Here is a 24,867-nt window from a genome sequence, read left to right on the forward strand (position 1 = left end):
AGTAGTTCTGACCAAGATTCTCCCACTGTCCCAAGATACTCTTCTGCTGTACTATTCTAGCAGCAAAAAACCAAAAGAAGATCCAGGAAGAGTTGTACTTTGGCACCCCTTTTGTCATTGCTGCAGCTAATCCCATACTGACAGAGCGGGACTCGGTTGAGGAATAGGGTGGTGTTCAGGGACCAGGCACAATCATACTCAACCCAGACAAAAATCAGTGGGGAGATGAGAAGCCCCTCATCTTCTCCACTAAATCATACCTCCTTGTCAGGAGAGAGACTATGCCCGATGTTGCTGCTGACAGACTATACAGGACAACCCAAAGATCCATGACATGATGTTAGAGGTTTGCAAATGAAAGCTCTAGAAAACAATTCCCATCAGGAAGGTGACACAGAACTTGCCAGACTGAGGAAACAGCTTCAGCCTGAAGCTGTGCTGCAACACATCTCCTGTTGCAGTACTTGGTTAGCTAAAGATGTCAGTATTTTAATGCTGGTCATCAGCCCACACTCTCAGCTCAGATACACTTCATCCTGTCAGCTCCTTGCTTTTCTTAGCAAAAGAGGGAGAGGGCTACACAGCCAGAAATTTCCAGAGGGAAAAAAAGACATTTTCACTTAAGTATAACAGCAAACTCAGAACCGTAATCTCATCACAAGGTGCCCTTCTCCTTATCCCTATTAATTCTTGCCCTGCTGAGCTCTTCTGTGTCTTCCCAGAAATCTTTGACTACACCCAACACAAGCCTGGCTACTGCTGCTGAAAAGTCTTTACTGTCCCCAAGCACAAAGCAATCTTCAAAGAGAAACTGCTCAACAGCTGAGAGAAATGCCACCAGGCAAATCAAAGCTGAGCTCCGGGAACAATCAAAGGCACCTGTTATCCTATTCATCAAAAGCCATCTTGCCTTTCACGAGATGCATCGTTTGATCCTTTTGGTACCTGGGGACACATCTTCCCACCACCTGCACAAGGAATATCCGTGTCATTTCCAAGGATGGCTTAGAAAGGAGTTTAAAGGGTTAAAAATATTCATTTTTAGGGTTCTATATGCACTGTGAGGGCAGGTACAGGAGAGAATGCAAGATATTGGACAGCATTACTCTAAATTCAAGGCCCTGGTTCAAACCCCCACTGGAAGGGTTATCCCTAACTTTTATGGTGGTGAGAACTACCAGCTGGTCTGTTTTATCCCAATGTGGAAAAAACCTGAATGTCAGCAGTTGAAGAACTGCAAGAGTATCTATTTCCAAATGCCTCCATAGCCTGCTGCTCCCTTGTTCCTATGTCCGCTTCACAGCTGAGTAGCCAGGAGATGGTGGCACTTGTTGGATGCTTGAGCTGGCTGTGTGTGTTGGCATAAATCAACAGGCAACTTCACAGATGATTTCTGATAATTTATTTCGATTTATAATCGCATCTATATGAAATCATTGGATACAACGTACTGTGGGGACAAACACACACACACACACACACACACACCAGTCCTTTCAACAAAGCTCACAAACATTTGATAGAATTCTTTCTAAAGCTTTGGCAGGGGAGAAAAGAAAAACCAAAAGAGAAACAAAATCTCACACAAGATACACTCCACTCTCCAAGGCAGGCAGTTCTTCCAGAGCACGTCATTTTTAATACTATAATTAAATGCAGTTCATGAAGATTCTGGGAGGCTGAATTTCCACATGTCAGAAAGAACCTCACCCGTACGAAGATTTTTGCTGTACAAACACCCTACTAGCAGGAGAAAGTCTTAAGAAAACAACTCTTCACTGAAAGCAATATAGGAAAACATCCATAATCACACACGCTTTCTGCCCTAATGAGGCAATATACATTCATACAGAAGGGAAATGTCAAGCACATTAAGACATTAGGCAATGAGGCAGTATCCATTTTAACTCTAGAAGAACTCTTTTAGCAAATGGCTTCCATCAAGACACTTAAAAGCAACCTACTTTGAAAAAGCACCATCATAGCATGAAGGCTAAATATGGTAAGAAATCACAAGCAGCACCAACTTGGGCTCACCAGTGACTCCTGCCATCTGAAGACAAGTTAAATGGAGAAACAGTCTATGTGGGGACCTGTGACTCGCCTACAAAAAGCAGCTCAGTTTAAGATGACAAAGTTAAGAGTGCCAAGCCACCATTTGCACAGTGTATCTAATGGCGTACAGCTCTAAGTACAGTCACCAAACAACAGGGTGCTTGTATTTGTACACAGAGGGCTTAACACTAGGACAGCAGCAACATTAGAACCCTGACCCTTCAATAAGACCAAACCTAGTCCTGAAACAACTAAAGGTCTTGGTTAAAGCAGGACTCACCCACTTCTAAGTCTGGGTGAAGAAACATCTAAGCTAGATACTACTCAAATACTTCCCTGTTTCTTATTTTCTCTGGGTACTCTCACACAGAAGACTCTGAAATGAGCAGCCACATACCATTTTCTTAGTGCCACATTGATGCAATGCTGTTTTACTGGTTTTATGGACTGACTCTCTAACCCTACCTGGCTACACTTGTTTTTAACATTATCCTCCCAGCACAGCCAACATTGAGCTCAGCAATAAAATTTAAAACAAAAATTGCCCTTTAATGCATAAGATATCACAGCAGCCTGCCTACGTTATAAGTGAAACAGGAAGCGCTGCCCTTTAAGGGCTTCTTAATTCTGAAGGCTATTAAAAGGAGAGCTCCAGCGCATGTATCTGAAGCTTTCAACATTTCTACCCTTTCAGATAGGGATGTATCGTGCTTTCTATCGCCAAAGGTATTCACAAAGTAAATCCCCTCAGCAAGAAGCAAGAAGGGTAAAACAAAAGCCACATCCTTAAAGAAAAAGCCACCACTGCTATGGAGACTACAGTGAAGTGAACTTGCTGCTCACTGGAAAATCAGCACTGCTCTCTCCTCATACAAAAACCCGGTCTTGGAAGCATTTTATTGTCATGAACAATTGTGACTCTGGATAGGGTGCAAAAATAGAACTTAGCTCAAGCACTTTGCCCTATATGCTATATTGGAATGGGCTTGATCAAGCATGGCAGGGTTACAATAGCCCAGCATCCTTGATTCCTAATATGCACTCAAGCTTACACTGACAATTGCACTGAGAAAGCCTCGGTGTAAGTAGTTTAAATTCTCCTGCACCAAAGCTCATTAAAATCAAGGGACAAGGCCACACTGATGTGCAGGCTGCAAATAATGAAAACCCACCCATGGGAGAGAATGAGTACAACAGGGTCAGCCAGCTGCCAGGAGAATGCATCTGTCACCTGCCCAACTCTGCTCCCTCCCAACCCAGAGCAGAACCACTCATCATGAAACCTGTGAGCACTGCTAGAGCTTGTTCAGTCTGCAGGTGTGATTGATGTCTGTGCACGTAACTCAGAGGAGCAGAAAGGTTGGCTACCTTCACAGCAGGGGTTTAGTCCAGGAGCTCATTCTGGCTTCATCTTCCCATATGGCAGCAGAACAAGGTTTGGGAAGATCACAAGCCTGCTAACCCTGTCTCCAGGGCTGCCAAGCTTCAGCTCATCTCAGCAGGCACTGCAAAATGCATATGTTCCACAGAAGCATTTAGAGATAACTCACATGGAGGAGAGATCTCTGTAAAGCTAAACTTCTAGGGTCACACTCCAGCTCCAAACAGTGAGAAGATCATGCTTAGCTGCCAGAGAAATAGTAGAGTCCAGTTGAGTGCCTTTTACTTCACACTATTGCTAGGGAAGTTGTCAGAAATCTAAGCTTGTTCAGACAAGAGGCAGGAAGTACAAGAGGTGCCTCCTTTGCTTCCTTTAAAGAGCTGCTCACTGGTTGAAAAGGGATAAGAAGAAATAAAGGACGTTCAGTGAATCAGTAGCTGTTTCTGAACAGCCACATTCCAAGTGCAGCTGCTCCTTGGTGTTATCTGCTGGTTATAGAAATTGTAGGCGCCACTTGAGGAAACCAAACAGTGCAAAGTGGTGCATGCTCTTTACCTTAAACTGGGACACATACTCAGGAGCATACGCACCAAATATGGCAGGGATCTCAAGGGACAGTCCCAGTTCTGCTGTCCCTTAGCACCACGTACCATCTATTCTTTAGACAGTATGTACAACAGCGCACACTGAATTTGCATCACACAAGCACAACACCCCCTAGTTGCCTACCACACAAGCAGAACAAGTTTGATCTGTGCAAATCGCACACGTATCTGAAGGCATCATTAACTAAGAGGAGGCTCTTACCACTGCTTCTGCATCTTAGACTCAAGCCATAACTCTCACACCATGGTCCCAGACTTTTCCAGCCAGATGTTTCTGCAGGGCCAACAAACAGAAAGGATTTTAAATGAAAAACAAAAACCCCATCCCCCAAAAATAAAGTAGAAGCCATCACCACTACAACCTTGTGATTTCAGTTGGAACTGAAGTCTAGGCAATAATACAGTTGCAGGCCACTGAAAGACATGCAGCCTTCTTATAGAAATGGTTAACACATTCATCTACCTGCCATTGTAGGTCCACCTACCCCAGAAGCTGCCAGCCCCAAAGCACCCTCTCCAACTCTCTACACATGCAGACACCAAACTGTTCCTCAGCTTCCTGGCTTGAGAACACCACAGTCAGGCAACAGGGCAACTCCCTGCAGATTGAGTTCAGAGAAGACCGCATCACACTTGTTAGCAACACAACTAATCACAACGTTGCCTACCAAAGCCATTAGCAACAAAGTCAATTCTCCCACAGACTCTCCTTGAGAGGGAGTAGGGCAGCTCCTGTAAAGCAACAACATCAGGCAGCAGTCTGTTCTCCCCTCACAGTTGAGCGTCACATGTTTCTTCAAAACATTCTCCTTCTTACTCTGTATATTTACACCGGCTGTCTCACGTCAGAATCCATTACCAGAGCAGAAATGTTTTGAGGAAGATGAGACAAGCCATCAAACCAACACAAACTCAGCTTACAAAAAAGAATGATGAGATCAAAGATGACACTCTTCTCACCCAGTCAGAGAGACGGGTCAAGTGATGAGAAGATCTTACAATGCCCTACAGGAATGTTGCTCACAAAGGCACTTAATACAAGCAATAGCACGTATACAGCTGGATGGGATAGAAGAAAAAGAAAACCGCACCAGAGATGATGGAGCACTCAGCGACTGCCTGAGCAGACTCCTTGTTTTCCAGCTCAACAGCATGGCTTCTGCACCAGTCCATCCGTTTTCTATATATTAAAGTTCACTCTTCTAATAACACAGAAGCATTGAACGTAGATACAAACCAGAGATCCCTTAAGCTGCAAGACACAGCATACAGTCTGAAATCCAACAGCAGGTTCCCCCTGATGCCAGAGTTCACACCTAATTAAACTCAAGTTCTCATAACCTCGCGCTCTTCTTCCTGCCGGGCTGCACAAAGCTTCCCACGGTGCAGAAAGGCAGCGGGTTCCCGCTCTCCAGGTTTGTGCATATGGCTTTACTGCTTTCCGCATCCTATTGCTGGCTGATGGCACACAAAGAACCGTTTCTGCTTGGGAAAGCCTCTGATGTCTGCGATGGGATGGGCAGCCCATACACCGACCACGACCACGAAGGAAGGATGTGGAGGAGGAAGTTCTAGTGGAAGGGGGCCGTTCCCCTACTAAGGAAAGTCAGTCAACGTCATCTGCAGAAAAAAGGGTGTCACACAATGTCTTCAGCAGAGCGCTGCTGGGGGGGAGAACCCAGACTCAAGAAATGGCCCCAGTTGCATAGAAAGCCCCTGTTATATTGGCCAGTGTCTATCACTAACCCACCCAGAAGCCTGCGCCCAGCGTTGTCCCGCAGAGCCAGCCGAGCTTCCCTCTCGGTCACGTTGTAGCTGATGTTCAACAGCTGGATAAGGAGGATGTATCCCATGCCAGCTGTTACAATAGCACAGTACCACACACAGGTGAACGACAGAGCAGAGCTGGCAGCAGGGAAAAAGATGGGAAGGAAGCCATTTAGTTTTGGAGCAGCTGCTTTACAGTGACTTTCCCTGGTAATCACTACCCTTTCAAATCCCTATCTACATCTGCCACAGTGATCTCACTTTGCTGCTTTCATCACGTAATCCTTGAAGGCTTTCTCAAAATTAAAGCTTTGTGGCATACTTAATGACAGCTTTTAGCACTACCAGAGCTGCTCTTGTACATTCCTTTGGTGTTACCTAGTGCTTCACTCTTACTGCTGTAAAGATCTTACTTAAAGAAACAATAGTGCTCACGCTTGACAGGTGATGGAGTACAGAAGAAGGCAGTCACTTTGCTGCTGTACTCTATACAGCAGTGGTAGAACGAGTCTCTGAACACGTGTTTGAAGCTCCTCACCCCGCTCCCAGCCAGACAAAGCATGTTAATGCTGTATGAGCAGATAACTTGAAGTGACAGAGCCATTAGACAAACGCCGTCTCCTTCCTCAATGAGACAGCACACTGATTCCAGTCTGTTGGACTATTGGCATTAGCTGGCAACAAACACCTAAAGTGTCTATCTACACAGGACGCTGTAAATAAAGACTTTTAAGTCCTGGCTTCTCCAGCAATTTGCTCAAATTGTGAGCTCTCTCACAGGCCCCCATCCTTGGCAAAAGCAGAGATGCATCCCTGCTTTCCAGAGCCATTTAAGGGCTTCTAGATCAGGCCTGACGGCCAATAGCACTGGTCCTGAGAACACAATGAAGAATAGCTAAGGAGCTAAGCTGCCTGGTCAGGTCTGAGTTCCCCACCCAGTTCTCTCACCTGTAGTCAGAATAGGCCCCAGGGCAGTAGAACAATGCTGTGAATGGGGTTCGTCCCCTGCAGATGGTGTCCAGAGTTAACATAATCCCGTACAGGGAGGTGAGCATGAAGAACAACAGTGCAAGGATGAATGCATGGTGGTTCTGCTCCCCTACACAGCTGTTAATCCTACAAAAAGGGAAAGCAAAAAAAGATTACTTCAAGGGGAGAGAAAAAATACGTTGGCTTCTCTTTCCTCTTCCCTCCCCCAGCCACCAGAGAACCTGATTTCTAAGGTCTCTCTGCAACACAAGAAGCTTCAAAGCAGCTTTATAGCTTTTTATAGAAAGCTTCTAAGCACAAGTCAATAGACCAGTAAGGTAGGAGTGGGCAACTGTGTACTCCAGCAACCTGCAGGTACCAATAGCTGAAACACTCATACCTCGCTGCTCCTTGGTTAGAATATTGTAGCAATGACAGCTTTGGGTTCCCCTACATAGATCGAAAGGGCTGACAATAGCAGGACACGGGGAAATGGTTTTAAGTTAAAAGAGAGAAGATTTAGGTTGGATGTTAGGGGGAAGTTCTTCACTAGGAGAGTGGTTAGGCCCTGGAACAGGCTGCCCAGGGAGGTTGTGGATGCCCCGTCCTTGGAGGTGTTCAAGGCCAGGTTGGACGGGGCCCTGGGCAACCTGATCTAGTAAATGTGTATGTTTGGTGGCCCTGCCAGGCAGGGGGGTTGGAACTACATGATCCTTGAGGTCCCTTCCAACACGGGTCATTCTGTGATTCTGAGATACATAGATGAAAAGCAACCCCACTTCATAAGATCTGGGGAAAAAAAAAAAAAAAAAAAAGAAAAAAACCCACCCAACTTAAAAGAAAGAAAAGCAACAAAAAGCACATGCCTTTGGCAAAGCCAAACGTACCAGACACAGTGATGATCCAGTCTCCTCACACACCTGCCGCACAGCCGGCAGTGCCCCGCTCGGGCCGGCCTGACCAGCTGGCACTTGGCACACCAGTCCATTTTCACACCTTCCCGCCCCTCAGCCAGTGCTCTGGAGTGGCCTTTGCTCTCCCCATTCACAGAATGGCCGCTGGCAGCAGCTCCATGGAGCCCGTTGGAGCTCCCTCGTACATTCTTGCTGGGAAAAGCCTGCTGCGATGGCTTGTCATCAGCCGTCGAGATGGGAAGGTAGCCAGGGTCTTTCTTGGCTCTGGATAAAGCCACCAGCATCAGAATTAGCCCACAGGTGAGAAGCGCCACTTGGGAATACCCCACGTGGCCTCGAGGAACCACCTCCTGGAGAAAGACATAGTACATGTAGCCCAGGGAGAACAGTCCCAGGCTGAGGAAGAAGAGAGTCCGTTCCTTCCTCCTGTGGGTGAGGTAGTAATACCACAGCACCACGGCGGGGAGCGAGGTCAGCACCACCAGCCCCAGCAAGAAGTGCAGAGCCGCGACGTGCAGGAAGACGGGGAGCAGGACCATGGGCGGCACGAGGCTGACGTTCACCTTCACGGCCCCGGCAAACCACGGCACACGGCACCGGTCCGCGATAGTGTCGGCGATTCTCTCCATCGCTCCGGGGGGCAGCGACCTGCAGCTCAGCCACCTGTTCGGGGTAAAGCGAGGCGCATCGCTAGCGGCCGGGCGGGCAGACGTGGGTACCTCAGCGGCATCCCCAGCCCTTGAGGCTCCCCGCTGACTCACGGCCGCTCTCCCCTCTTTCCTCCTTCACCTCAAGGGGCCGCAAAGTTCCCCGACGGCCGACGAGAGCCGAACCGAAGCTCCACACCCGCCTCCCCCCGGCCGTATATAGAAGGCAGCCCTGTGCTCTGAAGGAAGGAAGGAGACAGAGCGGCTCCCGACCGGCCGCTCCCACAGCCCCGAGGGCGCTACCTGTCGCAGGACTCGTCCAGCTCCTGGCAGTCGCAGCAGCACGCCGCCAGGTGGTTCCGCTCCCCCCTGCGGTCCACGTACTCGCAGCAGCACAGCGGCTCCTCCATCTCCTCCTTCCGTGTCCCGGCCCGAGGGCGCGGAGCCGACGGAGAGAACGGAGGCAGCGGGGCGCGGCCGCCCCTCTCCCACCCCTCCCTCCCCGCCGCAGGTGCCTCTCGCTGCCGGCCGCCCCCGCCTCCCGCCCCGCCCCGTCCCTTCGATCCCCCCCCGCTATTGGCCGCACAACGCCCCGGCCACACCCCGGCGCGGAGGCGGGGGGTGAGGGACCCCCTTCCCTCAGGGCCCGGCCACCTGACGGCGCGGCGGCCCAATGCTGGAGCCGGAGGGGCGGGACCGACGTGACGTGACGGCACCTGGCTTAAAGGCACAGAGCAACAGGTGGAGGAAGGCGGACGGCCCTTTATTCCACCTTTATTCCACAAAGTAGAAAAAAAATAAGAGTCCGAAGATGGTTACAGTCCCTACTTCACAAGTCCTTAAACACACATCTTGTCTTCTGAGGTGTCGATGTTAACTCTCATGGGCATTAACTCTCAGTCTTGCTGCTCTGTGTCTTGTTCAAGTGATCGAAGCTTCTTTGGAGCATGGAAAGGGAGAGCTTGAGCTGTGAAAAGAAAGAATTGGGGAGCATGATGCGTTAAGTCTTTGCTCCTGCCCCTTGCAGCAGCCAAAGGTGTTTAAAAAGGCTAATAATGCTTCAGAAACTGGAACTGCTTGGGTAGCAGGCAAAGAAACCCAAAAGGTCACAGAAACCAATTCATTTCTACAGTGAAGCAGCCAGCGAGCTGTGATCAAAAGAGTTAACAGAGTAATAGCAATTCTGTGTGCAGACACATGTCTAAACAAGAAATAGAGGGGGAAAAAAAAGTGTTTTTCTCTACCTTCCTGTAGTGTGTGGGAGAACACAGAGCCAACTGCTGATGGATAGAGGTACATGTGAACTCCCCCACAGCTTTCCTCATCTATTAATTTCTTCTGCCACATTTTAAGATTTATTAAAAGAGCTAAAAACCAGAATATTCACGGGTTGTAAATACAAACAGCATTTCACTGAAGGTTTACGCGGCTCTTTGATGCCGTGATTAAACAAAAGCTCTCTGCAATAGCAGGGAGGAATAGCTCCAGATTAGCCTGCATGAAGAAACCCAATGATGAGGTGAGCAAGTACTTACGTTCTGAGTCTTGAGAATAGATGATCTGTTTTGAATAATTCCAGTCTTGCTTTGTCATGACTCAGAACTGCATCAACAGACCCCATCAATAAAGGCACTTTACAGGTTTAAGAGAATTGATATGAACGTTTTATTTTAGTCCCATGAAAGATCCATCAGAAACAGGAACGTTTCCTTTGCATCAGATTCAAGCATAGGACAAAACTGAGGCCAAAGAGGCGTGGACTTTAGTTAGTATCACAAAACATTAAAAACTATTCTGGCATAAAGGAAAAAAACTTGAGCTGTTGAAAAAATGAGAATCACAAGGAAAGCTGGGCAGACTTACCTGCTCAAGCATTTCAATTGAGTCTCTTAGTACTCCCTTCACGTGTTTAACCTGTTCCTTATCATACTGAGGGATCTCCTCTTTCGATCCCATTTCTGGGGATATGCTGCAAGAGATTGAGATTGCATCAGATACATGAAACAAGCACCTCTGTGCCTTTCTATCCCAAAGGAATTGCTCTGTTACCATAACTCTGACATTGCTAAAAAACATTGTTTCCAAAAGCCACAGAAAAAGGTGCCAGCAGTTGATTTTCAGTTCCTTTTGACTTGAAGATGCTGCCTCAGACCTTTACAGACAACAATCACCAGGGACAAACATGCTCACATAAAGCCTGCAAATCTTTCTATGAAAGAAGTCACTCCTATCAGTTCTGAGACCTTCGCAATGGGAGATCACCACACTGTCTCCATAATCATGCCCAGGTTATGATTTACGCAAGTAGTGTAGGCAAATAAATAACAAGCAGCAACTTCTGAGCCTATTCCACGTGCCTGAAAGTAAAAGGCATCTAACACGAAGTTAGAAGGGGAGAGGGAATTTTGCATAAAAGCAGAAGCTAAGTGAATCTTCAGCGTTATATTTGAGATCATGCTGGTTCACACAGGATGAAACAAGTAATTCAGTTCTGTGCTCAGCAATATGATATTCACAGCAGATGAGTCACAAGAAGGTAATAAATGCAAGCTATGGTTAACACTTTACCAAGGAAGATGCAATCAGACATGTCACTAGACATCAGCATAGACCACAGAACAGTAACAAATCATAGCAGCTTTTTAGAACTCACCACCAGGATTTGTTGTTTGAAATCTATTTCTTTCTATCAGATTCTGCAGTAAACTGAGGGAGAATGAAAGCTAAGATTGTGAATTCCACTTACTTCAACGAGCTCTCTTCCTGAAGCTGGACGTGATAGAGGGACTGAGCTGCATGCTCTATCTTTGACAGCTTGAGAAACAGTGTTATATTTAGCAAAACCAGGAGCAGCAAACTGTAGAGACCAGAAACATGAAGTCAGACAAAGTTTATATTACTACTGTTACAGTGCTACAGAAGGAAGAGCTGGGCTACAAACATCTAGGGAAAGAAAATCCTTCTGGGCCAAAAGTAACTGCCCCAGCGCTATACTGAATTTAAAGACTTATCTAAACAATTCTTAGCAATTAGCTTTAAGTTGTGTAATGCAACCTGTAGGAAATGACAACAGTGCCTCCTCTTGGACCTCTTAGAGGTAGGAGTGAAGAAATGTTAAGGATTTTTTGTAGGATCAGACATAAGAGACCTGAAAAGCGGACAAGCTTGATAAACCAGCATTTTAATTCTGTGTGTCCTTTCCGAAATCAATTCACCCCTCTCTTCTACCCATAAATTCCTGTATTTACACTCCATATAGGTTAGGATTGGTCATGCTACAAGAAAAGTCAACATGCAAGTGAGGTAGGTACAGGCAGATAAAGACCAAGACAAGTTAAGCCATGTTTTAATGCAAGTAAGTACTTACAAGACACTCATTACTACAATGATGGTAGTGGTCCTACTAATAGCATCTCTTTTCCTTCCTATAGGGCATGGAAGAGAAGGTGGTTAAAAAGAACTGAAGAACATTTCTAATGCATATACACATCAGTGCTCAGCATTTTGTACAGTATAGCGTCACAGCTTCTGATGGACATAACAGATCACTTGGGTGCACAAGAGAATACACTTGATGCACTCGGTCACTTCTGTAGCCATCTCAGGCTGATCTCCTAAACAGTTCCTTACATTCACATTCCTTGTCCTAAATGAGGAACATGCATCAAAGCTGCTGCAGCATACACTGAGAAATACAATCTCCAAGGTGGAGCAGGAGTGGTAAAATTAAGCTTTCAGGAAGTAATCTCACCTGAGAACAGTGGTACAAAATCCACCATTCTCTGGTAAACATTAGTGAACCAGATGTTCCCCGTCTCTTTAAGCGTAGCTAATATTGTACAAGCCTGTACAATACAGAGGCTAAGTCTGTCACGCTTAGCAGCACAAGTACTCCAAGAAATGCTTCAGTGACCCAGAAGTTAAAAGAAGAGACAGAAAATGGACTCTTTAACATTACCAAAAAATGTAAATTTTAGAATTTCACTCCATTTTCATATAAGAGAAGGTAGGATTAAGTTTGATTTCATGACATATAACAACATAATAGCTGACTGTGTGTGTTCTTGGTCTGGTTTATGCAAGGCTGAACAGTCTACACATCTTCTGTCACACCAGTTAGATAAAGACGAGAGCAGCATACGCACAAGCACTTATCTTGCATTATTATAAAAGTTAAAATTTCTCAGGCAAACCTTACAGAAAATAATGAACATAAGAATTCCTACCTATGATGCTACCCTGGGACTCTAGCCCCATGTCACCAGACGAGTGCTGGGAAGAGCGTTTGGGAAGTGATTCTGCCAGACTCCGGTGTAAAGTGCGTCGTCTTCGCCTCAGGGCGACTAATTTTCCAGAGTCTTCTATAGACTGGTTAATTGCATACTCCTCCATTAGCAGTTCTGATTCTGTAGTGGAAAAATAAGGTTCCTGAACTTTGGAAAGGAACATTGAAAAGCCGAGCCCTAGTGACTTAAATTGTAAGTGATATATATATGTGGTGGTAATGAGAAGAAAAAGCACATCTTCTAGATGAACTTAAATCAGGTAATTGACATAAACCACATCCCAACCTACACAGTCTGTCCTCTTTGCTATATGGCGCTTGTACACTTTTCAGATATGATCTATATTCAGTCTATGCAGGATTGTTTAATGACATGTTAAGCAGCAGTTGGAAGAACACTTCAAGACACTGTTAGACTGAGACTAAGAATTGTGTTAGACTGCGAGCCAGCAGCCAGAGCTTGGCCAGGCTGTTAACAGACATAGCCAAGGAGCCTGCCAAGTGCCACTACTCTTCTTCTCATACCCACAAGCAAGGAAATACTTGTGTTAAAGACAGGGGCACACAGTTGAGAGTAACAGCTTTCCTCCCGCTCCTCATGCATCCTTCAGAAAGCAGTTGCTGACAAGGTATACAGGAGTTTTTGGCTACCACGGCTATTTATGTTTACACACTCCAGAACTGACAGGTATATTGATGACAGGAGATTCTTTTGCATGCTGCCTTCTTTTCAAACCATTATTTAAAGAGTCAAGTTTGACATACGTGAAAACACACAGAGGAAAAAAGGTAGCCTCCTGACTTCAGTAATAAGAAGAAAATGCCTCACCAAGTTGTTTGAAGTTCTCCTGTATCCCTCCCCAGGTGTTCTTCTCGATTACAGATTTGACAAGGCCCCAAGGCTGCTTTTTGTACTTTACTTCTGCAGAAACCCTAATAAACAGAATTCAAACAGTGAAGAAAGGAAGAAAAAGGAAAAGAGGGAAAATACACAGTGCATTGTTAGGTAGCACAGTGATAGTAGAAATCTCTCTTCAGAGAGAAGCCTCCAGCTTACATCCATTGCCTGAAATATACCTGAAATACCAACTGGAGCTGTCTCAACTTTCCACCTGAGCAGCTCTCACACTGAAGTGAGGCGAGAAACAGATGCACGCAAAGACAACATACCCAGTGAAAGCCTCAGGAGATCTGAATGTCCAGATCACTGGAAAGAAATTAAGTTTGTCTTCTCTTCAGGTTCAGAGTTTCTCAACCTGAATTTCTCCTCTGTGAACTGTTCTGATTTTAACAAGCATTTGAAATAGCCCTGCAAAGCCCTGCTTTTTACTCTGTATGCGCACTCACGATATAATACATGGGGCACAGCAATACAAACATGTGAAACTCATCACTACCAACTATGCATCCAGTACTAAGAACCCACCTTGAGTAGATAAATTAAATTGTCTCTAAAGGAGCACAACACAGGGAGAATGGCATTCCTGACGTGTTTCTCAGGTTATGCTGGTCAGTAATGCTTCTAGAATGGAAAAGCACTCAACTAGAACCCTGCAGAGGGCTGCTTCTAACAACTGAACAAATCCCAAAGCTCTTCATAAAGGGACAAAATTATAGTCCACAATCTTTATTTATTAAAATGAAGAACACTAACCTTACTGGAATACACACTTCTCTCCAGCTTTTTCATTTAATCATCCCAATCAGCATATGCATGCCAAGCGCCTACTCTAACAAAACAGCATATTTCAATTAATTTCTGAGCCATTCCAAACAGTATAAAGCCAGCTGTAATACTAGCATGCACATTCTGTTCGATATAAGCATGCTACTTATAGTCAAACCCTGGCTTTTGCACTTATCCTAGGGTTGTCTCGTGCCTCAGATAAAACAAATAAAGCCATCAAAAAGGAGTAATGACTCATTCAGTCATTCAGAGTGGCTGTTCAAGGACTTTTCCTTTTTCAACCCAGTGGGGGAGGGAGTCTTCAGTACTTTTATAGCCAAGGATAAGCCAGGAGGAAAATTAGGCTTGCTTACCTTTCCTTACCTTATGTTCTGATGAAGTTTGAGATAAAAAGACTTGAAGAAAAACTACCAAAGATAATACAGTCTGTCACACAAATGCAGTGGACAAGTAACTTCATCACTTCAGGTGTTTTCAACAGGAGAAGAGAAGGAAGTGTCTCAAGTCTCCTCCACCTACCCTGATAGTAACAACAATGCCTAATCTGCTTGAATTGCCTCTCTGTAACGATGAGTGTGCTTCTTCACCTTGTAAAATCATTCTCCCATGCAGGCCCTTAGCGAGGGTATCTCAAACTTTGTTAGAAAATATCTGGCACAGTTCTAATTTATCTCACTTATATGACTGCACTTGAAACCATAAGGCTGGGCAGAACCAGCCCACAGCCACAGAGATTATCTCTTATTAGTGTAAGCAGACATATGACAGGAGATAAACCAAGATTTTTATTTACTTTTTTTCCCCCAGAAGAGATTTCCAACTTCAATAGAAAACGAACCTTTTCTGTGCTGCAGGAAGATCTTTTGGTAAGCACATTTCAGCAACCTGCTTCCTCCCCTCCCACTGCACACCACTCAGGCTCACCGTAATCGACATTTGTGACTGGACGTGCGGCTGATGTAGTATCGGTTCACAGTGTAGAAATAATCATGGTAGGGGACATCGTGGGTCAGCACCTCAGCATCCACCTGATAAGACTGACCTTTCTGGCTCTGCTTATGCAGGATCTACCACAAAAGATAACAGAAAGGGATGGGTATATTCTGTATTCATGGATTTTATTTCTTTTTTTTTCTTCATTTCAAACCAAACTGCTTAGAACTGCTGGATCAGCCAATTCTAAGTGAACTGGAATAGATAGAAAGACTGAACAACTGTGACAGAAGTCAATTAAGAATAGTAAGAGTAGTGAGGTGGGATGTCTTCAGCCAGACCCAGCATAGGAGGTAGTAGTTCACCATTCTTCTTCTCCACTGACATTTCAAATACCAAACACAAGACTGGCCACTGACTCTTGACCACAGTTCTTTGGGATTGAGCTGTGAGACCTTTCCCAAGCCATAGGCACAGAAATATTAAGGTTAGTTCTGGTCCAAGCCACCTGTTCAAGCAGGGACAACTAGAGTAGGTTGCCTAGGACTATGTCCATACGGCTTCCAAGGAAGCAGACTATAACCTCTGTAAGAAACATATGTCAGGGCCTGCTAACACTCATAATAAAAAGACTGCTTCCTGACATTCAGAGGGAACCTCTTGTATTTCAGTTTGTGTCCAGTGCCTTTTGGTTTGGCACCAAGCACCACTGAAAAGAACTTGGCTCCATCTTCTTACTACTCTTCCCTCAGGTATTTATGTACATCAACAAGATTCTGCCTGATCTTTCTCTCCCGCAGGCTGACCAGTGCCAGTGCTCTCAGCCTTTTTCCCATACAATTACTGTTCCAACCCTTTATCTTCTAGCTCTTCACTGGACACTTCCCAGTAGCACCACCCTCTCATATTGAGGAGCCCAGAACTGGACACTTGAATGCACTCTGTTTCATCTTTTCTGACTGCTCTAATTCATACAACTGGTCAACACTGCTCTCCCCAGAGTTTTCAGTAGAAGTTCAGCCATGTTGAAGTTAAAATGCCCCTTTGATTTAATCAGCACTTATTCAGTAATAGTGAAAGGGATAGAAGAACACCTTCTGAGATACATTTGAATAGGAGATCCATATTCAGCTCAATGAACTCCAGCCCATGATCAGATCTGACAGACTGTACAGCTCTCCTTTGCTCAAATGGCACCAAACAGACACACATACAGACAAGTACCTGCTTCTCAGTTGCAGTTGTAAACTTCCCACAGAGTGGATTGTTAATTGTTACAGTGTATGTCAAAGTCCTCAATTGATTGCCACTGGAATCTCTATTCCAAGGGGTTGATACAGCATCTAAATGACAAATTATGCAAATGCACATGCAGGTCACCCAAAAGGCATCATCTCTGCCCTGTCATACCTTAAACTGCAGTTTAAGAACAGTGCAGAAAGGGAAAATAAAAGCAGACTTCAAGCAGTTAGCTGTGGTTTTCCTTTATTCCTCCAGGAAAATGGAAAACTGTAGTTCACTAACTGAGCAAAAAGTGAGTCAGTAAGTAGCTGAATCTGAGTCTAATGAAAGAGGCTCAGGGTGTGGAGAAGAGTAAGCAAGTAAATGAAAACGTGCTGCTTCCTATCTGCTTGGAAGTTCAATAGATTCACTTAGCAATATTCAAAAGCTTTTAAAACTTTGCCTTCCAAGCTAATACTGAATGAATATTACCCTTTTAACTTAGTTTTCTTACCTTATTATCTCAATGAATAAAGCTTACTCATCCAGAAAATTAAAGCCTGCAAGTAACATTTAAGAGGCTGCAATAATTTCATCTGAGCGCCAGCAATACAGATTTTACTATTTCTGGGTCACAATGGAATCAGAAATACCCCACAGAATGCAACATTTTTAATATCTTACTCAAAATTCAGGCATCAAGTGCAGGGCTTTTTTTGTTTGTTTGTTTTTCCTCTTAAACACCATTAAATGAAGTTCTAATTCAGAAGTATGATCGATCTACAGAAACAAGCTAGCTTTTAATGTCTACTTCCACAGAGGAAATACAGAGCTGCAAAATTCTTTTAAAGCAGGAGGAATAAAAATCAACTCAGTTCTCCTTAACATTTCTCAGAGGTTGAAATTTTCAGGGTAAACTGCAACACGGACAGAAGGAAGAAGAGTGCATTACCTACTATACTCCTGGAATTGAGAAACCTCTGCATGAAGTGAGAATTGGTGAAGAGGATTTCGAACATCTTGTCTGCAGTGATGTGGAAAACTCTGTTTATAAAAAGTCTCCCATAGAGATCATTCTCAGAGGCAGCCTCCTTCACTGCTAAAGAAAGGCAGAGGGATCAGGTTAAAAAAATAACAACAACATTATGAAGTTTCTTCGTAGCATTAAACTTTATTACAGCGCAAATCCTTTCTAATCTTGCATCAGTAATTGCTTTTTATTCCCAGAAACCCAGAAATGTCAGCAACACATCATTTTGTAATGAGATGGCTTTCAGGAGCAAAGTCAAGAGCTGGTTTTCTAGACCACTTCTCACTATTTCCTTATACAAATGACTTGATGAATCAACAACGCAAGGTCCTATCACTTGCTGCTTGTTGGTTCCTGGAATGGCTCTGCTTTGTGCCTGTTTCAGCCAGTCTCACAAGACATACAGAACAGAATTGTTATCCTGGAGGGAAAGCAGTTTCCTATGCCAACTCCAACTTAGTCTGCTTATGCTTTAGAAAAGAGTCCATCCTCAGCTATCAGTGAAGAAGAAAACGTCAAACAAAGCCTAAAATCCCATCCCCACCAAAAAGCCTGACAATAAATCTCATGGAAGCAAAAGAAAGATAGGACACCTAACCTTTCAAATGATATAAATAAACACCCAGAGCAAGCAAAGGTCATTGCCAGCACACAATGCAAAGGTAGTCTGAATATCATGCTACAGTTCACAAAGTGCCCATAGGCTAAGGTTACAGCACTTAAATCGCTATTATTTGGTAGCAGTCAGTATTGATAAATGCAAGTACATCAACTAAGTACCGAAACAGAACTCCTCAGGGAAAACCAGTTCTGACTCTGAGTGGACTTCAGCTCTAGCACTGCTTCTAGCCTGCTAGAAGTCCCCATTACATATATACATGTCCCCAGAAAAGGTAGCAGGTAGCTAGAAGTTCAGCTTCAGTTTTCAGCTTATGTTCAGAATTTCCCCTCAGAGCTGAACCTGCCAAAACACAAAGCAAACTGTCTGCATGACCTCAGCTAACGAGGCCCCAACACTGCAGACCTCCTACCACAAAAAGCATTCCCCACTTCCCACCCTTTGCTAAGAGAGAGGGGAAGCTTCAGATGTGCTGATGCCTCCATCGATTACTATGCATCAGCTAATTCATATGGAGCCAGACAGTAGCTAATCCAAAGACCATCTTTTTATTACTTTAAGGTCTGTACCTTGCTACTGAAATATTTTTCACTTTAAGCATGAATCTCTCCTCCTTATACTAAGGCTCAAGCTAAAGAGCATCCACGGGTCTCATAATGCTTTCACTTATGGATGAATTTCTGTTAGCTGGTTTGCCTACACCTACAGCCTGGACACCCTTGTGATGGCCTGAAACATGCATGTATTAACACCCCAATTCCACACCAGCAGCAGCTGGTCAGTGCAGGTACTGAGAGCTTGACAAGTCACTTTCATCTTCTTAGAGCACCTGCAGAAATCCTCCACGAAGCAGTGAGCACAAACAGCAACATAACTACAGAATAAGTATGTACGTTACACACTTGCAATCTGGACAGAACACACAGCTCAAATACGCTCTTTTGCTACAAATAGAAATGCATGTTTATCTGTTTCCTTTGGTTTAACTCATAGGTAAATGTACCTACTTTTTATTTATCACAATTCCAAGGCAACGTCAAGCAATTTACCTAGAATTGGCTCAGAAATACTATTTATAAAAACATTTATCTTATTGCAAAAATATCAGTCTAATCCCTTAGCCTTCAGTGCTGTTCTAACCCCTTAGCAGTATGCAATTACCAGCTGTTAACTCTCTCACACTGAAAACATTTATAGATGAATTGGAGATACTGTCTGGTAAGATAATATGAAATTACTCTGACTTCGGGTTAGGATCCCAGGGACTCAAAAATCCAGAAACAAATATTACCCTGAGTATCCTTGTTCTAAATAGAGACAGCAAACCTGCTCCCTCCCCCACTACTGCCTTGCACTTTGTAAGGTCACTTCCATCACTGCAAGGCAAGCTTGTGAAATACCGTTTGCATGTAAAACCATTACGCACCAGGGATTGCAGAGGTTTGAAAACATCTGCAGTGTGAGACAAGGAAGAGACGGAAAACTGGAGGGGAGCAGGGGGAAAATGGCCCAGGAAAGAAAATCCTGCTCATTGAATTTCCACTAATAACCAACAGCTTGTGAAGCTAAATACATGCTGCAAGCAAATTAAAGCTGAACCAGTAAGAACAGAGGCTATCCAACTAATCACTGAGACTTCTAATTTGTTCACTCTGTGGAGATGAGGGAGGGTCAGGGGAAAAAATAAAGTATATACACAGCTCTTGGCACTGCCACTGGGAATAGAGGGAAAATTGCACACTGTGTGAATAATGTGCAGGTCAGAGACTTAAAACAGACCCACTTCAATAGAAGTCAATAAGACCAATTCTTAGACGGAACATTTTCCAGACACCACCTATTTAAAGATTGTGTAGCAGTGTTTGCCATTATAGTAGAATTCTACTATATTTTAAAAGACCAAAGTGTTAAATTAACTTAGAGGAAGTACTGAGAAATATTGCTATCTTTTTCCTGCTCACAAGATAAAACTTAAACCTCTCATCCTCAGATATTTCAGAACAGATAACTCTCCAAACGCCTAAGCAACAAATTATTAGTAGCTATACATTCAACAGAACATGTGCTCTCAGGGTTTTAATTACAGTGTCAACAAGGCAACACAACTACCCTTCTGTATACAAGGCTGTATATCCAGAATTTCACCTCTTGAAAAGAACAGGGCTGAAATAACTTCAACCAAACTATTTCCAACATTTTCTGCACCACGTACCCCTATCTGCAGGAGAAGTTCAACCACCATTGCACCCATCTCACAGTGTTAGTGCACAAGCAGTTATGCTCTCCTGCAGACCATGCGTTTGAGGTGGCTATTAATACACATAGAAACAAAACAGTATGTACAGTTATTCAAGAAGATCAGGAATTTATGATGTCCCCACACACAGCAAATGCTTTCTACCACAGAAGACTGTTTCCCAGCATCTTATTGCTCCCTTCTTTGTATAAAGTATTTTATGCTGCTGAGCATTGTAGCCGCATGTAGAAACTCTATATACAAAGAAATCCTTTGAGGAAACTCAGAATCTGCTGCTTCTATTTTGGTAATACATATTCTGTGCTTGAGCTAAAATTTATCTTCTGAAACGTATAATTGAGACTCCAGATATGAACTTCTAGTTCAGCCAAGAGTTTGTCACGACTCAAACTTTATCGCACTAATCTATGTAACCAAACAAAAGTGCCAAGATACAGGTAGCAAAGCCTGTGGTGTACAGGGTTAGACTCCCTTCCCTAGTATGCAATGTGAAAATTGCCCAGGATGAGAGAGCTACTTGCCAAGGCTCTGGCATTCCATCTCCGGGTGCCAGGTGAGCCTGAAATTAGAGAATAACAGCCTTGAATTTGCTCTCACCTTATTTGCCAGGTCACAAGAGAGATTAACTGCATGGGTAAACCTTTGCCGTGTGGGTAAGCTAATTTCATCTGCATGAAGGAATTCACCTTGTAAAAGTATAGGGCAACTGCGATAGGAAACAGACAGGAAAAAATTCTAGGCATGAAGAAGGGAACCTGTGAGAAAAGATTGATGCTGTGTAACTTGAAAATCCTGCTCTGAATAAAAGAGACATATGCTGGGGGAGGGTGGAGAAATAAAAGCAGTGTAAGTTCAGTTCTCTTTTAAAGAGACACCTCCGGTTTCTTATGCTCTCTTTGCTCAACATCAGTTGCAGGGATGGCAGCTGCTATTTGCTGCTATCACTTAGGCACACAGTTCTCTTGTCTTTGTGCTGCTATTTTCAGTCCATTTCATTGGATACCTCTACTATAAAAAAAAAACTCCAAAGGCTGAAAGAGTACAAAGACAACAGGAAAACTGCAAAATATCTCAACGCCAGAAGGCTGAAGCTTTCTGCAGCCTTACAGGATACAACTGAGACTGAGTAAACAACCTGTAAAGCTTGTTAAATATGTACAGGATTAAGCAGCAAATTGCTCAAATACGCAGACTCACAAAAATGATACAGCTTGACACGTATTGAGTTGAATTTGAACTCGAGAAAACAGAAACAGTACTGGTGAGCAAAAGGAAAGCGAACTGAAATATAAATATGTCCTCAGGCAAAGATCACAACTTGACAGTGGGCCAATTCAATCGATTACTCTGAAAGCTTTCCTAGACACCCCACTGATCCCAATTTAACAGCATCTGCAAGCACCTTCAATTGTCGACTCTGAAAAAACAAGATGTGGAGCTGTTCAGACAGAACTGGCCTCAAAATGAACTGCTCTATTTCTGCCAACAGGTGATGAAAGTTCCTTCTCTGCATAAGAAAGAAAGTTAGCCACATATTCCGAAGTTGAGCTCTTCTGTCCTTCATTTGCACACACGTCACTGTCATCCTGTCTGGGTGCAAGGCATGCTCTGGCCTTACTCTTTCCCTAGGACATGCAAAACCTCTCACACCCATGAAAGCATGAAAAGTGAACATCACGTTGCCAGTTTTTCATTTAAGATATTAACAACTTTTTACTCACCAAAGGAAAAAAAAAAATTATAATAAGAATGTTCATTTTAAACACCTCCAACCATTTTTTCCTCCTGCCAGCATAAGACATTTTCAGCAGTTCTGTGAAACACTGAAAAGGCTTAACAAAATCAAAGTTCTCCAACTTACTCTGTGAGTCAGAGAGGACAAGAATTAGGCCGTCTTATGGATTCCAAAGAGTTAAAAAACAAATTACCTTCTTCACTATCTGAGGCACTGCTCTTCTCTTGGAGATTTTCATTCTCATTCAGATCCAAGGACTTCTCTAAAGATCTGCTTCTGACCAGCTTAACAGATTTTCTTTCTGAAGATGGAAGAGGACTCTTTATTTGTTTCTCACTTAGAGACTCTTCCACCTGAAAAAATGCAACAGGAAAAAAATAAAAAATAAAAAAATAACAAGCAATAATCATAGGCTACTGAAAAAAGAGAAAGTGATTTTGAAAGAAAAACAGTACCACCAAAGCCACAAAAAGGTACTTCTATAAGTAAAGCAGTGGAGTATCATCTGCCATTTCCAATACAGAAGCAGAGTATGCCCCACAGTATCAACCACTGATTCAATGATGCAGCTCTGAAACATGAACTACAGTTACTGGGCATTAAGCTTGCACGCACAGTTTGAGAAGTAATTGCTAGTGAAACCACAAGCACAAGGTTTGGGTATTTCAAACTGCCTGCCACTTAAAATGCTTGTTTAAGAGTCCTAGTTTTCACGCTAAACCTTCCCTTAAAGCTCCCTCCTACTGCATTCAGCGAAAGAACCAGGATCAAGAATGGTAAAGCTCCCACAAGCAGTAGCACACAGATGGTATTAAATGAGGTTTCCTTAACTGAGTAGCTCCAATTAATCTGCAGTACCATCATCCTTAAAAGATTATTCAGCATTGACTCAAAACCAAGAGCATCCGCTGCTTGAATAATCATCATGTTCTTCCTGTACTACTTGACTTCTTTCAAAAGAAAGACTATTTACTATTTTGTGCGACAGAGGACCATTAGCAGAAGGTGCGCGGTTGGAAAACAGACAAATGCAAATTCAGCCACAGGATGAGTGAGCAAAAATATTCCCTAAAGGTCAAACAACAACAAAAATATTACATCAGCAAAGGCAACCAATTAACAAATGCTCCTATGGAAAGGATCTACATGCCTGAGGTTATACTTGGGTACAGCATGGGAATGAGGACAGTAACCAACATGTCAACTACAGTTGGAGTCTCCTTCTCTGGAGATATTCAAGACCCGACTAGACGCCTACCTGTGTGACGTGGTGTAGGGAGCCTGCTTTGGCAGGGGGTTGGACTCGATGATCTCTAGAGGTCCCCCTTCCAACCCCTGCAATTCTGTGATTCTGTGATAGCATTGTCAACTATAGCAACACATGTAGAAAAGAAAACAGAGCTAGTAGTGGTGAAACATCCAGTAATGCTGAGCTCTGTATCAATGCATTTCTGGTTTTGACCAACCAACAGAAGGCTACACGATAGGGAAAACCTTACAGAGCCTTCCGAAGAAGAGTAGGAGGAAGGTGGTTTCCATACAGAGATGGCCTGCACTTGGAGAAACAGACATGCCACAAGTGGTATTACACAGACCTCATTTAATCAACCACAGACAGCTACTGATAATAGCTTTTTCCAAGATGGTTCAAGTAATGCCAGCCAACCCCCTAATTAGTATAGATCTCTTTCTGAAGAGAGCTTGTGGTTGTCTTTTGTCTGTCAGAGCAGTAAGGAAGGAGTTAAGCCTTTTTCTCTCTCCAGTCTTTGGAAGGGCAATTATGCTGTACATCATCAGTGCAATGATATTTGATAAAAGCTTTCTAAGCACTGCCCTCTCTCCTCTTACTGCCCTTGTGCCTCTACAATATCTGCGATAATCCTATGCTGTGGGGAGAACTTTGGCATTCCTGAGAAATACCAAATGTTTAACACAAACAATAGGTATTTTAGCTACACTAAAACAGTAAACTAAACGCATTTATTTAATCATAATGTAAAACAGCGATCTTGATAACTTCTTTGAAGGGTGACTATTCAAAAAAGAATCCTAGAATTCAACCCTGCTCACGGATCAAATCCCTGGGCACTCCTGCTTACCTACATGCCCAATTAGATTTAGCACCCGCAACTAACATCTCTGGGAGCAACACCTAGTAGGTAAACAAAACACTTTTCTACACAGAGCCATTACTTTACAATGACTTGTTCTTGTGCAAATATGATTTAAACAAGTACATATCAAGGTTACTTGGGTAATTCTACTTACTCTAAAAAGTCACAACTCCGGCAGCATCCAGTCATCCCATGCCTCTTGTTCAGCTCTCCAAAAAATCTTGTTTTAGACTCCTAGGGCTCAGGGACAGCCATCTACACAGCAACTAAGCTTTTAACACCTTACAAACTAACACCTGTTTTGTTTGCTGGGTATCAGTCTCTAGCCGCTAACTTGCTTTTCCACTGAACTATTCAAAGCCTACTTAAAGCCCAAACGAGTTCTACCAAGTAACAAAAGCCAAAAGAACTGTATGATAATAAGGACTGTTACAAGCATCTCCTTTCTTCTCTCTGAATTTTTACAAAGCTGAAACAGCAACTAAGTAGCTGATCTGAGAACAGTGAAAGGCTTTGGCGCTCTGTTTGCTTTTCTCTGATCTTTCCCTTGGGGTATCTATTAACCAGGAGAAAATGCCTGCAATCTTTTAGGACTGTAACTGCACATAGTAGCCCCAGCAACCACACTAAATGCTGTGCACACCTCAG

General features: G+C 43.7%; 2 protein-coding genes across 16 annotated transcripts in view; both read right to left on the reverse strand.

Annotated features, from left to right (window-relative positions):
* Positions 1–1,387: 1,387 nt before the first annotated feature.
* Positions 1,388–8,859, reverse strand: ZDHHC23 (zDHHC palmitoyltransferase 23). 3 transcript variants are annotated; one of them, XM_032447513.2, is made up of 5 exons: positions 8,642–8,848; positions 7,665–8,354; positions 6,757–6,924; positions 5,792–5,946; positions 5,499–5,661 (listed from the first exon to the last, which is right to left on the reverse strand). In XM_032447513.2, the coding sequence occupies exons 1-5, from the start codon at positions 8,746–8,748 to the stop codon at positions 5,648–5,650; spliced, it is 1,134 nt and encodes a 377-aa protein (XP_032303404.2). In that variant the 5' UTR covers positions 8,749–8,848; the 3' UTR covers positions 5,499–5,647. The 3 variants fall into 3 exon arrangements, with proteins under 3 accessions (XP_085401407.1, XP_032303404.2, XP_015731214.2); XM_085545281.1 differs by lacking the exon at positions 5,792–5,946 and having other exon boundaries at positions 1,388–5,661; positions 8,642–8,859; XM_015875728.3 differs by having other exon boundaries at positions 5,536–5,946; positions 8,642–8,855.
* A 221-nt stretch (positions 8,860–9,080) lies between these two features.
* GRAMD1C (GRAM domain containing 1C) overlaps positions 9,081–24,867 on the reverse strand; it is a 42,657-nt gene continuing 26,870 nt past the window's right edge. For 8 of the 13 annotated variants that reach the window (XM_015875650.3, XM_015875640.3, XM_085545155.1 and 5 more), the window contains 10 exons: positions 22,299–22,458; positions 17,417–17,563; positions 16,468–16,586; positions 15,235–15,377; positions 13,453–13,556; positions 12,565–12,744; positions 11,706–11,763; positions 11,085–11,195; positions 10,202–10,307; positions 9,081–9,305 (listed from right to left, as the gene is read on the reverse strand). In XM_015875650.3, the coding sequence (XP_015731136.2) occupies positions 9,228–9,305; positions 10,202–10,307; positions 11,085–11,195; positions 11,706–11,763; positions 12,565–12,744; positions 13,453–13,556; positions 15,235–15,377; positions 16,468–16,586; positions 17,417–17,563; positions 22,299–22,458 (1,206 nt within the window). In that variant the 3' untranslated portion in view covers positions 9,081–9,227. Of the gene's footprint in view, positions 9,306–10,201; positions 10,308–11,084; positions 11,196–11,705; positions 11,764–12,564; positions 12,745–13,452; positions 13,557–15,148; positions 15,378–16,467; positions 16,587–17,416; positions 17,564–22,298; positions 22,459–24,867 lie in introns of all 13 variants that reach the window. The other 5 variants (XM_015875660.3, XM_085545134.1, XM_085545157.1 and 2 more) reach the window with 2 other exon arrangements.

The sequence above is a fragment of the Coturnix japonica genome, chromosome 1 (genome assembly GCF_054131305.1).
Source record: "Coturnix japonica strain WE chromosome 1, WE-NBRP24, whole genome shotgun sequence".
In the NCBI taxonomy this organism is placed as follows: domain Eukaryota; kingdom Metazoa; phylum Chordata; class Aves; order Galliformes; family Phasianidae; genus Coturnix; species Coturnix japonica.